Genomic DNA, 17,030 nt, shown 5'->3' on the forward strand with positions numbered 1-17,030 from the left:
GATATACTTCGGTGAAGTAAAAACTAAGTGAAAATGTGATCCTAGGCTTCAAATATTTGAAAGGTTTTTATCTGGAAGATCCTCCCCTTCATATTGCTTTCTTAAATAACAGTTTCATTCAAATGTCTGTATTGGTTTAAAGTTCACCCCTGAATCTTTGTGTATAACTTAAATACAAATGTCAGAAAATATTTTTCAAGTAAAAGCTACAATCAGACAAGTAGTTTTCTTGAGGCAAGTTAAATGGTAGGTCCAGTATAAAAGTATCTCAATAGCTAAATTTGAAAATAGTGATTAATGTGTGCCACGTTCACATTGATACACAATATTTCTCTTACTACAGTATATGTTAGCATTTTAACTTCAAATCCAAAGTTATAAAAAAGCTATTTTCTTACCCAGACAAAGGTATATCAATAGACAAATGCATCACTTTTGAGAATAAAGAAGGTTTTTGTCTTATTCTCATTTATCCTGTGAAATTTAAGTTTCCCCAGAATTTGGGAGGTGGGTTGGGCATGACTTGGAGAGTGCTGCAAGGCCATTTGTACAGAGGTTGTCAGAAGTGTTAAATAGTCCCTTTTTTTTCAAAAAAATTTTTATTTTTTGGCCGCACCGCATGGCTTCTGGGATCTTAGTTCCCTGACCAGGGATTGAACCCGCACCCTCAACAGTGAAAGCGCAGAGTCCTAACCACTGGACCGCCAGGGAATTCCCCAGTCTATTTTATAAAATGTTTTTGCCCCATTAAATTGTATTAAACTTTGATTTACTTATCGTTCTAGTTGCTTATATTTAATTTTTTTAAATATTAATATATTTGTAATCGTTTCATATTTCTGCTGTAGCAAATTACCATAAATTTAGTGACTTGAAGCTAAACAAATTTAGTATGTTATAGTTCTGGAGGCCAGAAGTCCAAAACAGGTTTCGCTGGGCTAGATATCGAGGTGCTGTCAGGGCTGCCTTCCTTCTGGCAGCTCTGAGGAGAATCCATTCTCTTATTTTTCCAATTTCTAGAGACTGCCTATATTCCTTACGACTTTATCTTACGACTCCTTATCTTCAAAGCCAGCAATAGCAGGTCAAGTCTTTCTTATCTTTCATCATTCTGCACCTGACTCTCCTGCCTCTCTCTTTCTTATAAAGACTCTTGTGATTACCCTGGACCCACCCTGATAGTCCAGGATAATCTCCTCATCTCATAATTCTTAATTTATCTACAAAATCCCTTTCGCCAAGTCAAGTAACATACTCACAGATTTTGAGGATCAGGAAGTGGACATCTTTAGGGGCTGTTACCCTGCCTACCAATTTATTTGTATCTAAACTAAACTGTATGGAATATTCCTAATAACAGCAATTGTTTGTAGTTCATTTTTAGTTCTAGAAGGTACAACTAGGATTAGTTGGATGGTTGAAAATTACACATATTCTTTTTTTCTCCAATTAGAGAGAGAGTTGTCCAGTAATAGAAGCCATTTAAAAAGGGGTGATTTTCGTGTGTGTGTGTGTGATTATTAAGCTCCTTTCAGGTGTGGAGACACTGGTTGATAGTCAGCAGTAATGTTAAGGAGATTCCTGCATTGTGTGGAGACTAGATTAAGTGGCCTGTAAGATCTTTTTTTTTCCCCCAAACTATTAAGTTTTCTGGTTCTGTGCTAAAGGTCACAGAATGTAATAGGGTTCATGAGAGAAACAGTATATATATATATATATACATATATATATATGTGTGTGTGTGTGTGTGTGTGTGTGTGTGTGTGCGTGTGTGTGTATATGTGTATATACACACACGCATACACACACACACATATAGGAGAGGGGGAGAAGTAGAGATTAAGATTGATAGATTGCTTGAGTTTTAGGAATTGGCTCATATGTTTGTGGGGGCTGGCAAGTCTAAAATCTGTAGAGTAGGCCAGCAAGCTGGAGACTCAGGGTGGAGTGAATGTTACAGTCTTGAGTCCAAAATTTTCAGGCTGGAAAGTCAGGCATAATTTTTGTGTTACAGTGTTGAGGCCAAATTGCTTCTTGCTTGGGAAAGTCTTTGCTCTTAAGGCCTTCGACTGATTAGATGAGGCCCGCCTACATTTTGGTGGATAATCTGCTTTACTCAAAGTCTACTGATTTAAGTGCTAATCACATCTAAAAAAAATTGTTTCATAGCAACATCTAGGCTGGTGTTTGATCAAACAACTTGGGTACCATAGCATAAAATTAACCATCACACAGAGGTAGTTAGAGGTTGAGACTCAGACCTTCCCACTTCTTGACCAGTGTTGTTCCTCTGTACCACTATGCCTCTTGCTTTCTTTCTTTCCACTTGTACTCTGTTTAGTTCCCACTGTTTCACTGCCTCTATGTTCTTGGGTGTGAAGTGGCAGATAATATAATTTTGCCACATCCCCTTTGATGTTCATTTTCAGATTTGCTTACAGACAGTTTTGAATTTACTGTGGTGCTTCTTACATTGTGTTCACTAAATATATTTAGTATTTTGTTCAGCCCTAAACCCTTTAATGAGCCAGCTGCTTTTATGTAATTTTTTCAAAAATTGTTTTAAAATATATTAGGTGTTTGTTCTTCCTTTAAAATTATTGTTACCTGATGGTATAAATAACAACCTTAAAATAGGTCATTCAGAAAGAGTAGGCATGAAAGAGAAATATCTGAATTCATTTTTATCCTCTTTGAGACTATCTCCAAATTTCTACAGCTCTTCCACAATTTGTTTTCTCTGACTGCAGGATTCAAAGTCTACTGTAGTAGGAAGCGACACCTAAAAAATTGCTTTTGATCATATATTTCTATGTTAATTTAAAACATTAATTAAAATTTGAAATGGTAATGATTATTCAGATTAATTAGTTTCCTTCTATTGTAAAGTCTTATTTAAAGTTAATGTAAGACAAGTTTCTTTTTTTCCCTTTAAGCTGGTTTAAGTTTTGGGAGATAAACAAGAACCCATTTTTTTAATGTTAGTTAAGCTAACAATTGTAAACTAACATTTACAAGTAAATGAAATAGTAGAGCTTATTAATGGACCAAGAGCCTGGAGACCTGAATTCTAATCTTACTCCTGTTATTTATTAGTGCAACTTTCATTTTCTGATATGTTACTAAGAGGCTGGACAAGAGGGTCTGAGGCCAACTCTGGCTGTAATGTCTTTGACTGTGACTCCCATGAGGGAGGCACATGGGGAGAATTAATAAGGGACTATTTCTTAGAATAGATAAAAATAAACATTGATGGCTGAAGACACAGGAGGAAGAAATTTTAGGAAGGAAAGCGTGAAAAAAAGATATTCAAGTTTTATTCTAGTTGAGGTCATTTTATATTCACTTGTACTCTTTTGTACATATCTCATTTAGTTCTCTTGTATGAAGCAAGCAAGGCTGCTATTATTATTTCCATTTTGTAAGCAGAGTTTCTGAGGTTGGATGAGGTCATTCTTTTTCCTCAAATGGTACATGTTTTGGACTAAAACCCATAGAATTACTGAATACTAGATTTTGAAACTCATTTGGTCCAACTCTTATCTTCTTTTCCTGTGTTCTTTCTACTGTACCATCTTCTGGTTTTTGAACAGTTTTCATTGTTAGACAAACATCAAGTAATTCTTTGATGTTTTGTCTTTTTATTACTCCTTGGTTTGTGTAAGGTTATGGAATTAGAAATATGTTTTAATTGTATAATTCAGATTCTACGACTTTTTAAAATTACAGATAATAGTATCTTTAGATTAATTGTTTGAGAAAAGTTTTTGTTTTGCCTTTTGAAACTAGACTATAAGCATGTTTAAACTGATTAAGTCTTGAAAATGTGGAGTACTCCATGTTAATACAGAAATTTAAAAATCCATTATTTTCATCATGGAAATAAATTTCAGAAAGTATACATCTGCCTCAAAGTAAAGTCTGTCAAATTTAGAAGTCTGTTCCCAGAGCTGTTAAACAGTCAAGAATGGGGCTAAAGGGAAAGAGGTATTTTTACCTCTCTGTATCTGACATTTAAAAATTTTAGTTAACACATTTTGTGATGAATTTTTCAAAATAAAATGTTCGTTCAAAATAGAAAGAAATTATCCTTTCTTCCTGTCAACTCTAACCTCATACTGTTCACTCTTACATGATTAGTTGAGGGGTGGGGATGGTGAGCAGCTTTCCACCTCGAGATACAAGGTATAAATATGAAGTTTTCATACCTTGTGGTGGAGAAGTCTGTAGGATAGTCTGCAGCTCTGAAACCAGGCCAGTTGTTCTGGGTCCATAGGGGCCTCTAGGAAAAGAAAAATGGATTTATTATATCATTGTGAGACAGACCGGGATTTAAATCCTAGATCCTATACCATTAGCTTTGTGACCTTTAGTAAATCACTAATCTCTCTAAGTCTTTATTTTCCATCTGTAAAATGGGGCTAATAATGCCCACCTTATTTACTTTCATTTGGGGACAGGAGGAGTTGAAAGGTGGGAATATTGTACTGTAGCACAGTGCCTGACACAAAGTATATATTTAATAAATTAGAATAATAGTAGTAGTAGTTTTTTTAATAGTTCTACTTCTTATATCTTACTATGTCTTGTTTCCCTACTAAAATATAAATTTATTGAGAACATGAACTTTGAAATTAAAGTATTTAATAAATATTAGGTCATTGATGAATATTGTCATACATGAAAGGCTCTTTTACATATGTTAAATAGCACCTTGTAGGTGCTGTCATCTGGTTGCTTGGGTACATTTTTAAAGTGATTCTGTGCAGTATAGACAGTATATTTGAAGAATAATAGTGTGTGTTTATTTCAAATTACTTTTGTGATCTATCTTCTAAGTTTTAATATATTGGTCAAAAATTAATTAGTTTAGTGGTAAATCACAATGAGGGTTTAGTGTTTGGAAATAGTAATCAATAAACTTATTTTTAAGGATATATCACTTTTTGAAAGAAAGATGTTTCTAAAATATTTTTAGTCAATGGGAGAATAAGATTGCTATTTATAAAGCTTTTGTTTATACTCAGATTTTCAGGAACATATATCTTTTGCTAACCACATTATATCAGTACTAGATTTTTACGTAAATGTGTTAACTTGTCCTTTTGGAAGACTATTTTTTTCTCCACTCATGATTATATCATACATTCCTTTCTAGAGCATGAAGGGAAAAAGCAAAAGTAGTCATGACTTGCTTAAGGATGATCCACATCTCAGCTCTGTTCCAGCTGTTGAAAGGTTAGCATGGTGCTAGTGTGATCCTAAGTTCTTATTTTCTGGCTCAGATCATTTTCTTGCTTCCTTTGTAAGTAAACAGTCAGTTCTCATGAGTCAAATTTTGTCAACCCAACCAAAAAACTAAAGCATTTTGGTAATGGGGGTAGTAGAGCTACTAGCATAATGGAGAGAGTCACTCTAGTCACATTCAGTCTCCTTGCTATCTATCAACCTCTGCTGAACTAATTAAATTTAAAATTAGCTGTTAAACTTTTAAATCTTGGGATAGTTTGAATACTAGGAAGCTGTCTGCTTTAACAATTTAATGTTTAATTGAAAATTTCTTTGCTAACTTTTTCCTTGCATAATTTTTGTCTCAGAATCATGAGTAAGCAAATCAGATTTGAAGGGTTTTGTGAAGAAGTCACCACATTTTGGGCCAGTTCACTGAGTATTATTCCTTACATATTTCAGGAGTTATCAGAAAATTTTTGTTGCTTCTCTTTGATAAGGGAAGATGTCTTAGTGTTAAATATAATTGCACATGATTCACTGGGCCAGTGTCTCAAAAGGGGACTAAAATACTATTGTACTCACTATTGTAGCTCATTTTTAAAAATTCTATATTAAAACAATCTTTTCTTAATATACTTTTATTTGAAGGATTTGGCTTCTTCAGCCTGAATACATCAAGTCAATAGAAGAAATTGTTGTCTGCAGCCTTTTGTTCATGAAAATAACACTATTGGTTGTTTGCTTTTTTAAAAAAATTCTAGTGAATTTGTATTTGTGCTAATGGAGCATACCTTTTATTCTATGTATAAAAACAACTTCCCTTTAGAATGTTTCTATTTGCTCTACAATGCTATTCTGAAATTCCTGTGTTGAAGTGTTTTTGAACTATTAATCCCAGCAAAATATTCTAAATTTTTGGATAATTGAATAATTTTGTTAGTTTCATTTTGAAGCTAAAATTTGTTTTCCTTATTTTTTTGTAGTGAAAAAGGGGATGCAGCAGGAGATTCAGATGATGTGAGTATTAATTTTAGTATAAATATAGTTGAACAATTTATAGAAAATTCAAAATCTTTACAAATGATTAAATTATTTTTCCTAAAAGGTAATATGTATTACCTTTTATAATTATATATGTAAAATTTTGAAAAAGATTTGAAAAATAAATTATTTATTTTGATATTAGAATTTTCCTTCATAGTATGTGTATGTTTCCTTACAAAATCAGAATCTTATATATGAATTTCTAGCCTGTTTTTTCTCCCTGTCACGTAACATAACATGAATACTCAAAATTTAGATGTCATTGATTTTATTTTGTTATGATAAAAGTTTAAATGTTGATGCATGACATCCCACATGATGTATGGGAAATACTTGGATACCAGTCATTTATGGTAGTTTCCTTCTTCATACACACATTTTGGAAGATTCTCTCTCAAGACTGTAGTGACCTTTCTTCATTACTTGTACTGGCTATTAAAGCTGATAAAACAGAAGGCAGAGTTTCCTTTATGTATAAGAGATCAAGTTTTTCAAGTCATTCGTTTGCCACTTTATATAAAAACCCATTGATCTGTGCATTGTATAAAGGAAGTACATAACTGTCCATGCAAGAACACAGCTTCATCTATTACCATAGTCAAAAGAGAGGATTTTCTCTGACTATATATGATAGAGAAAGGATGGCTATCTAACCTGGTCAAGAAAACCTTCCAGGAAGAGACGATGCTGTGTTGTGTCTTATAGGAGAATTAGGAGTTAACTAGATCAAAAAAGAAACTGGTGAAGGGTGGGATTCCTCAGAGAACCACATATGCTAACGCATGGTAACAAGGAGAGAGTATACCTTTTTTAGGAAGTACAAGCTAAGATTAAAGTTTGAGAAGGAACCTGCCTTGTGAGGAGCAGGGAAGAAGAGTGTTAAAGGTAGAGGGAACTACATGTACAAAAGGCTCTGAAGTAGGAGAGTTTGATGTGTTCCAGGAGCTGAAAGCAAACCAGTGTGACCAGAGCGTCATGACAGGAGGGAGAGTGGGTGAGGTTGGAGTGGGAGGAAGAAGCCAAATATTACAGAGCTTCCTGGGCTATGGGGAGAAGTTTGAATTTCATCCTCAAAGTAATGAGAAACAGCTGAAGGATATTAGTTAAAAGGAAGAGTACTATGGTCAACTTTGCATTTTAGGAAGATCACTGTTGGCAATATTAGAGAGGACAAATCAGAAGAAATAGGCTGGAGTCAAGGAGACCTATTGGGAAGCTATGGCAGGAGGAGAGCTTGACAGAAGACCACAGGTGTGAGATGGGAGAGAGACAGATTTGAAAGAGGTCTAAGAGGTGACTGATTCCATACTATGAGGTGAGGGAGAAGGAGGAGTCTAGGACAACCACAAGGTTTCTGATTTGGGCAACTTGTTACATGGGTACAAAAGATAGGTGGGGGGAACAATGAAAAATAATGTGCTTAATAATGTGCATTTTGAGATTCAGACAACTTGGAGACATCTGTGTAACATTAATATGGATCTGGAAGATAGGCTCAAGGCCTAATATAAAATTATGTTCTTATGGTCTTGAGAGAGTGAGGTCACCAAGGACACTGTATGGTCTTTAATCTGTTTTGTGTCCCAAGATCCTTTGCAATCACTAAAACTGCAGACCTTCTTCCCAGGAAATATATTACATCCACAAACAAAATTTTATGAATTTTCAGGGCATTTTTTTTTTTTATATCTCCTGAGGACCAAGCATGGAAGACCTAGGTTAGTGGTTATCAAGTTTTAAGGCTAAAGAATTTCTTAAACATCTCATTGAAAACACTCACAATTTCCATCCCTAGAGATTTGGTTCAGTAATACTGAGATGAGGGCTAGGATTTTACATTTTTAGAGACAATCCATGTTTTATAGCCTGAGGACTAGACTTTGAGAACCACTGCTCTAAGGTCCACAAGCCTCAAGTTAAGAATCCTGCCTCACCATGACTTACCTGGTTAGAGAATCACAAGAGAAAAAGATCCACTTGGGTAGTTTCTTCCTTCTCTTTCTCTATCCTCTTCCCTCCCTCTCTCCTCCTTTCTCCCTCCATTGCTCGCTCTCTTGATTCTGGGAGCTATTCTGGAAGTTGAAGATTTAGCAATAAGCAAAACAATCCAGAATTTTAGTTCTAATGGACTCCTTTCTCTGATTATGGGAGAGAGACAATAATCACATAAATAATTAAAATGTATAGTATGTCAGATGAGTGATAAATGTTTTGAGGAAAAATAAAATAAGGGAGGGGAATAGAGAGTACTGGAGGTGGGTGGGCGGCTCTGCCATTTTATTCGGGGGATCAAGAAAAGTGTCACCGAAAGGGTGGCATTTGAGCAGAGACCTGAAGGAGATGAAAGAGTCAGCAATGCAGATACATGCAATAGGAGAGTTTCAGGCTGGAAAGAATAGCAGCTCCAAAGTTGGCTAGTGTTGCTGGCCTGGAGTTGTAGGAGATTATGTCAGGGAGGTCCAGATTGTGTAGGGTTTGAGTGAGTTGGGAATCCACTGGAGGGTTTTGAGCCGAGTAGTGATTGCTATGACTTAGATTGTAGGAAGAAATATCAGTTTCTCTACCTCCACCTCTTTTACTTGCATTAATCCCTGGGTGAGGTCAGTACGCTGACCAACTGCCTCCAAAAGCCACATTTCCTACTGGGAAGGAATAGGAATGTAGATAGACAATATCCTGGGTGATCCAGAGGGAGCATAGTCTGCTATGCAGAGGAGCTGGGTGTGGATCGAGCAACAACCCTTACTGGGCTATACAGTACTTACATAGCCCGCCTAGAGCAGATCCCAGGGGGTATTCCCGCCTGTAGCAGATTCTTCAAGCCCTCACTAGTTCAAAACAAAACGAAACAAAAAATAAACCTGGCCTAGAATGCAGCAAGGAGAGTTTGAGTTGGACCTCTGGAAGTGAAAGAAGAAAATGGAATGCCCAGCAAATACTCCATTTCAATTTTTACAGGATGGAGAATATGGAAGTGCAGAGCATGATGAATATGTTGATGGTGATGAAAAGGACCTGATGAGAGAAAGAATTGCAAAAAAGTTAAAAAAGGGCACAAGTGCAAATGTTAAGACAGCTGGAGAGAGTGAAGTGGAGAAGAAATCAGTTAGCCGCAGGTGAGTCAAGCGTTGTGCTTCTAAGTATCAGAGTTTTGTTTTTGCTTTTGTTTTTGTTTTTTAATTAATTTTTGTTAGAGTATAGTTGCTTTACAGTGTTGTGTTAGGTTCTGCTGTACACCAAAGTGAATCAGCTATACATATACATATATCTCCTCTTTTGGATTTCCTTCCCATTTAGGTAAGTATCAGAGTTTTTGTCATTTTATACTTAATTTTAAATTAAGATTGAGCCCTTTATTCAACTTACTTTCTAAAATACTATTTTCATAATGTTTGATATATATACCAGTCATGCTAAATTAGCCCATTCAGAGGCCTAAAAGAAAATAGACCAATTTTATTTACAGCAATGGTCACGTGAGTCAAATTCCAGTTCATTTCTCTCCGATCTCTTCTTTAAAAGCCTCTAAATTGTTTTCATATTTGGGACAAACAATATATTAGCTAGATGTGGAAGGTTGTATTTGTTTAAAACCAACAAAAGCAGTAAAGCAATTGTATGGAACAAAAAGAGACTTCCTTAGATTTGAGTAAAATTTGTCTAAACTGGTTAAGAAATGTATGGGCCTGAAAACCCTCTTAAATGTCTTTTCAAGTCTGATTTATACTGTCTATCCCTCCTAATCTCAGTGATATCATAAAAGAAATTTCAGCAAATGTCTGAAATCATTAGTGCTTTCGGTCAGTTATACCAGCTTCACTATAGTTTGTCTCATGTTAATTTTATGTTAAAAAAAAAAAGAGAAAAACTTCTAAGAGTCTTAAAAAATTGTAATGTGGTAAAAAAGGATAATTATATTTAAAGGAAAATCACTGCTCAGTCTAAGTTGAATTATAATGGGTATACCTGCCAGCCAGATAGGATGTCAGTGTGAAATCATTATCTATTAAAAAATCAGTGCTCTTGGTATATACAAACTGTTCATCTGTATGTGCTTGAAGTACTCCATTATCCTTCAGTCATTTTCTGATTCAAGCAGTAGGATCAGGGACTAGACTAGCCTCCCAGCCTTTTAGGCAAGGAGCCATTCAAAGTATGATTTTACTGAAAATTTGTGGTATTGCTTCTATTTGTAAAGAAACATCTGGAATCTGTTAAAGCTGCTTATCACTTTGGATAGTAAACCTACAAGCAGGTTTCTTGAGTACTTAATATTTAAATTGGGGAATGATATTTAACAATATAATTTTCAACAGATTTATATAGAGTAGATTATTCCCCTAATTGTTCTATTGAAAAGTACTTAGGGGTTCAAGAGGAAAAAATCCAAAGCTCTTCTTACCTTCTCTCCTTTCTTTTCTCTCATTGTACTTATTCTGATTTCTTGAGGATTTCTGTCCCTTGCCTCCTTCCTTTTCTAAATGCATCAGTCTCACTCTTTCTTGTCCAGTCCACTTTCTGTAAGCCTGTACCTTGACTACTGAATGCTGCCGAGCAGAATCACACAGCCGTGGACAAGTCCAGCCTCAGCTGTGCCCCCAGTGCTTCCCTTCAACCTCAGGTTCACTCTCTCTCATTAGGTCACCTGGCTTCCTGTTCTGTGAAACAAGAGTAACTTCTTCAACTCTTATTCTTTTCACTTTTCGCTGTACCTATTCAGACCAATTCTTATCTCCTTGTCTTCTGCTTTAAAGGGAGGAATCTCTCTACCCATTCAAAATGATTCCATCCTCTTTACTTTGTCTTTAGTTTTCTCTCTTCACTCATTCCTTTCCTTCAGCTTGTGGATAGACTTAAGCCTCTTCCAGCATTCAAGAGTGAAAACAAAAACACCACTTCATTATTTCCTGTCCCCACCACCTTAGTTCCCATTTATTTTTAAATACACATCATTTAGCTTTTCCCTCATCACTCCCCTGAAACTACTCTCCCTAAGGCCATGTACTTGACAAATCTAATGGCTACTTTCCAGTTTTTGTTTTTCCTGGTGTCTGTGCTCTGGAATTTGGCATTTTTTGCCTTTTCCCTCTTGAAAACCGTCTTCCTCAAGAACCTGCTACTTAAATTGTGACCTGTGGACCAATAGCATTAGCATCTCTTGGAATCTTTTTAGAAATGCCAAGTCTCAGGCCCCACCTCACACTTTCTGAATCAGAATCTGTGTTTTAATAGGATCCTCAGGTGATTTGTACATTAAAGTTTGAGAAGCACTTCTCTAGAATACTAATTTTTACCACCAGTGCCACTGGACTAGTTCAAGTTTGTATCATCTTAGCTCCAAGGTCAGCAACTTCTGACTCCCCAGGGTATTCGCATAGCACCTTTCTCATACTTCTGTGATATTATGACATCCAGTTATACATTTTTTTTCTTCCTCGTGTACCCTTATACTGCAATTTTCTTAAAGGCAGAGATTGTGTCCATTTACCTGTGGTCAAACATCATAGGTACTCAGATGTTTATATAAATGAATGAACAAAAAAAAAAGAGTGACTCCTTCTTTGACAAATCACTTTCTCCTCCAGATCTTACAAGTAACTTGCTTGTATGTATCACATGAGATTTATTGCTTTGCCTACTATCCGTTGCCTATAATGAGCTCCTTCAGAGACTGTCTTACGTCCTCCAAGTCTTGTATAATAACCACGTGGTAATTGGTCATTAAAGTTTGTGTAATTAGTGGGCAAATAAATGAATGAATACATTTGTGATTCATTAGAAGAATGGTTTTCACTCCTGACTCCACATTAGATTCACTGGAGAAATGTTGAAAAGAAAAAATACTGATGCCCAGGTCCCAATCCCAAAGATTCTGAATCATTTGGTCTGCAGTGAAGCCTGGGCACATGCATTTTTACTTTTTAACTTTCAATTGAAATATAGTATAGGTACAGACTATATCTGTATGAACTATATTTCATAGTGCACATATAATAAATACACAGGTTGCTGAATCTTTACAAGCCAAATACACCCCTATACCCATCACCCAGATCAAGAAACAGAAAATTGCCATTACCCACAAGTCTCCCTCTTGCCCTATTCTGGTTATTTCTCCCCTCCTCCCCTGATAGTAACCACTTTTCTAACTTGCAAGAACATAACATTAATTTAGGGCAATAATACGTTGTAAAATCTCTCCAGATATTCTAATGTGCAGCTAAGGGTTAAGAACCCCAATCCCCACCAAACACTCACTCTCTTGATTACTTCTGAGGCACAGAATAATGTAAAGGTAGATTTTAAAAATTGTAGTGTCATCTCAGGTCTTTTTTATAGTCTAACAGAGATAAGACATTTATATCAGTTGAACTCAGTTTAATCTCTGAAAAAGGTGAAAGGGTCAGTATAGTGAGAAGTCATTTTAGAAGAAACAAAATGATATTTGAGTTTTCCTAATGTTTTTCAAGATGTGTGCTGGTGAAGATTCAAATCAGTGTCTCTCAATGTTTTCCATATATTTGAGTCACCTTACAAGCCCCACCCCTGGTCAAGTCGATCAGAATTTTTCGACCATGAGAAGTTTTAAAAAGCACAGGTTATTCTATTGTGCACTGAAGGTTAACTGAAAGGCGGTAGTTACAGCCTGTCTTTGGAAAGTCCTGTTTTAAAACTTATTCTAAAGAATCTTTTCTTTGCCTGCAGGTGGAGCTCACCTGCTGCAAGTTAATCATATAAACCAAATTGAGTCGTCTGCCCTACTTATTTTTAGCATCTGTTTACAGATTTATAATAAATGGCTAAACAGTAAAATCAGATGTAGCAAGCAGACTGGAGAGTCAAAAATCAGTGGTTTGTTGTGCTGATTACAGTCATTATGGAAATTCTGTCTTTTATTGTATAATTTCTGTCATCTCTAATTTTATTGTGATTACTCTTCTAAAGTATTTTCATCAAAATGAAATATAAATCAAAGAAATCTTGACATATACCCTGAAATCGCCATTACGAGTTTTGGTAGTAGTCCTTCAAGGTTAACTAGAGTACGTTAGTTTTGGTGTTTGAACAGGTTCTGGTTTGATCAGCTGTGTTGTTTACCTGTCATATTTAGTTGACTGTGGCATTATTCCTATTTCATAAAACAATTCTCTTATTTGGTAAAGTCAAGTAGAATTTGTGTTTTACTCATGAGCTGTGTTACGTTGACTGAATATGAAATATCTTATATGATAGTATCAGAAACTTAAATATAAATATTGAAGTTGAGTTTGAAATCTAATGAGTTGGATTGAACTTTAAATTATGAAGCAAGGGATAATACAATCAGAAATACCTCCTTTGGCCTGGGTGAACACTCAAATGAGCTGCTGCTAATTTTAATCTTTCAAGTCTCCTTTTGTTGAATTTGAAATATGTGACCACGTTTTCTTATGGAACTTTGAATACTTTTTTTCCCCCAATATTTCTAGGCTTCTCAAAAATATTAATTAAGCTTTCTCTCAGCATTAGGGAATTGTTTGAGTCTTAATATACTTTGTATTCTGGTTTCTCTTACTTTATGATCAGACTTTAGGAAGTACATAGCTGTCTTTAGTACATAAACTTGGTTTGCTTTAGCAAATTCAAAAAGATAGTGTCATATTTAAGTTTCAAAAGTTTAAAAGATAGTACACATATAAAAATGATAGTACAAAATTTAAAAGATAGTACAGTAACAAAGGTTGAAGTCCACAGGCATTCTAAAACCCTATTTAAATCATTAGAATCATCATCTCTAAGAAGTCCCCCTCTTTCCTCAGAACTTTTACAAGCAAGGAATGAAATTAACCAGTTAGAGCATTTTTGCTTTCTTTCACCTTCTGTTGCCCCAAGGTATTGAACTGAAGCAGACAGTAAAAAAAGAGGAAGAGAAAGAAATGCGAGATCTATACACTTACAAATGCGTAAGTGGTCTCTGAAAATTTGCAGGTATTATTTCTTTCGTATAGAGTAGTAGTGGTCTAAATACTGTATTTTCAGGAAATATTTGGGTTTAACAGCAGATATTAAGCTTTGGAGCCGTCTGATAGCAGTTAGTTTGCATACTAACTTTTACTAGAACTTGACTTTTCTTTTTTATATGTTCTTTCTTAACCTATCATTCTATTCTCAAATACGTGTTACTCTTACTGTCAGTTACTGGGCAAGAACTGCTATATGCCAGACAGTGCCAGGCTCCAGGAACATGAAAAAAAGGAGAAATGGTTTCTGCCCACAAATGTTCACAATATAGCATAAGAATTATAAACAATTAATTACAATTCAGTATGGCATGTGCTCTAATAGAAGTGCATGCAAAATATTATAGATGATAAGTAGGCAATGTATCTTTCAGGACAAGATTAAAATACCAGGTTTAAAAAGGGATGAATATAAAATTGCCATTTTTGTAGATCAAGAATAGTCAAATACAGCAATCTCATAAGTTTCATCCTAATGCTAGTACGATAAGCCATTTTTTGGAACCACTATTTAAAAGAGATAACATTTTGGCATTCTCAAGTCCTTTAAATTAATGTTGCATAATCTCCCAATGTAGACTAGATGGTTTATCCTGTTGTCCTTACCTGTTATGTTTAAAATTTTGGAATAGTAACAATTATAATATAAACCACACCATCATCTGGCATTTCTGGCGAGCTTCCATTTTTCTTCTTTTTAGGTATTTATAGCAAGAATTTTTGGATGTTCTGGGTAAAACTGTTTCTTGGGCTGTTTGAAATAAAATACCACTTTAAAAATGTCCAGTTAGTTCATTGAGAACCTTAATCCATATCCAAGGAATCACTTTCAAAATAAAACAAACAAAAAAATCTTTGAACTTCAGTTATATACTTAGGAAATACAACAACCCTACTGTTTTCACAATTAGATTTTGTTTGGCAGGCAGGAAGCAGTGAAATACATACGTGGGGGAGGTTCTCCTGTCAAAAGGGAGAAGAGCTGTTTGCATCTCTTTAGAGTGTATTGATTTGTGTTACCCTTGAGAGTTACATTCTACTGACCTTGCAGTATCAGTTGTTTATAGGCAATGGAATTATACATTTGAAATGTAATATTGAGATTATGTGCAGAAAAACATTCTTTAAGTTATTCAGCATTTGAGGAAATGTTCTCTGCCCTGGAACAAATATAGTCACACTGAAGAGTTTTGAAACATTCATTGCTTTCCTACCTTCCTTATCTGTATATTGTGAATTCACCTGTAAATTAAATTGGCAAGTATACTTTGGGTAAAATACAGAAGAGAATAGCCACCCAAGATACCAAGTTCTTGTTTAGCACAAAGTTAAAAGCATATGAAGTTACACGAGGGCCTGAGGAAGATTTATAGTTATTAGTGATTGTACTCTGTCTGACTCTAGCCTTTCTTTCTGTTCCCTTCTCTAACTGTTCAGGGATTTTATTTCAGGGATCACTTAGCTTTTGCACATTAATTGAATTCCTCCTTTGTACCAGGCACTGTGCTAGGTCCCAGGATGCTCAGATTAGAAAGGCTCAGCCTCTTCTCAAGTTGCTTAGTTTCTAGTAAAGGGGGACAGTTGTATAAGCAAATAAGGGCTGTGAAGTGTTCATAGGTGATCTAGCCAGAGAGTTGTTTTCTTATTCCACAAGTATTTATTATTCTTCTGCAGTGTGACCAGGCAATAAATTTTGCCAAGGCAGTTTATTTCTCTAATTTAACCCCTAGAACAAAGCTACAAGTTACAGTTTATATTATGATTCTCATTTTACAAATGAAAAAAAACAAACAAACTGGATTTGAAGAGGATAAGTGGCTTATGGTCCAAAAGTGGCAAAGCCTGTACCTGAACCTGCAATGGTCTGACACCTCTACGGAGCCTAGAGAGGGGTTGGCCAGGGCCAACTCATACGTGTCCAGCTAAAGTGTAAGTCTCATGTGGAATGTTTCTGGCCAAGGTATAACATCATTTTAGGAATATGTATTACTCTATATAAATGTAGGGGGTGGATTAGAGGAAGGAGACTGAAGCAGAAAGACAAATTAGTGGATTATTAGATCAGTCCAAGGGAGAGGTAATAAGGATCTAACTAACTAAGGTAGTATCTGTGGGGATGGATTCGAGAGATATTAAGGAGGTAATAGATTGGATGTAGGAGACCTGAAGGAAAAAAATATATTCCAGATGACTCTGTTTTGTGGCTTAGATAACTGGCCAAGTGGTGGTTATAACCATTGAGATAGGAACCCTGGAAGGTCCTAGTGCTTACGTCATACATTTTTGTCCTGTTAGTCCTTTCTGTTTTACATCGACGTCCTGACACATAAACATACATCCTGAATTGTTTCTTATTTAATGTTCCCTTTATAAGTCAACTTAGGTTAGGTTATGCTATGGTAACAAACAATCCCCATATCTCAGTGGTTTAAAACTAGTGTTTGTTTTCTTGCTCTGGCTACATCCTGGTGGGATCTGTGCATCTGCTCCATATCATCTTCATTCAAGGGCTGAGGATGAAGGGACAGCCTCTTTCTGAGAGGCATGGCAGAGGGAAAAGAGTGATGATGAATCATATGCTAGTTCTTAAAGCTTCTACTTAGAAGTGGCATAATCACTTCACCATTTCACTGGCCAGAGCAAATGATATGGCCAAGCCTGATGTCCATATGATGAAGTATAAACCTTTCACTGAGAGCTTAGAAATAGTAATGCAATCTACTACAGTCTCTGTGCTTTAGCCAGGAATTGCTA

The 17,030-nt window shown here is 35.6% G+C and overlaps 1 protein-coding gene across 2 annotated transcripts in view; it reads left to right on the forward strand.

Moving 5' to 3' along the window:
- Window positions 1–17,030, forward strand: part of CWC27 (CWC27 spliceosome associated cyclophilin) — a 243,507-nt gene that overhangs the window by 32,333 nt on the left and 194,144 nt on the right. For both annotated transcript variants that reach the window (XM_061189294.1, XM_061189295.1), the window contains exons 9-11: window positions 5,159–5,238; window positions 6,216–6,249; window positions 9,235–9,392. In XM_061189294.1, coding sequence (XP_061045277.1) covers window positions 5,159–5,238; window positions 6,216–6,249; window positions 9,235–9,392 — 272 coding nt within the window. The remainder of the gene's footprint in view (window positions 1–5,158; window positions 5,239–6,215; window positions 6,250–9,234; window positions 9,393–17,030) is intronic.

The sequence above is a fragment of the Eubalaena glacialis genome, chromosome 4 (assembly GCF_028564815.1).
Source record: "Eubalaena glacialis isolate mEubGla1 chromosome 4, mEubGla1.1.hap2.+ XY, whole genome shotgun sequence".
NCBI classification, from domain to species: domain Eukaryota; kingdom Metazoa; phylum Chordata; class Mammalia; order Artiodactyla; family Balaenidae; genus Eubalaena; species Eubalaena glacialis.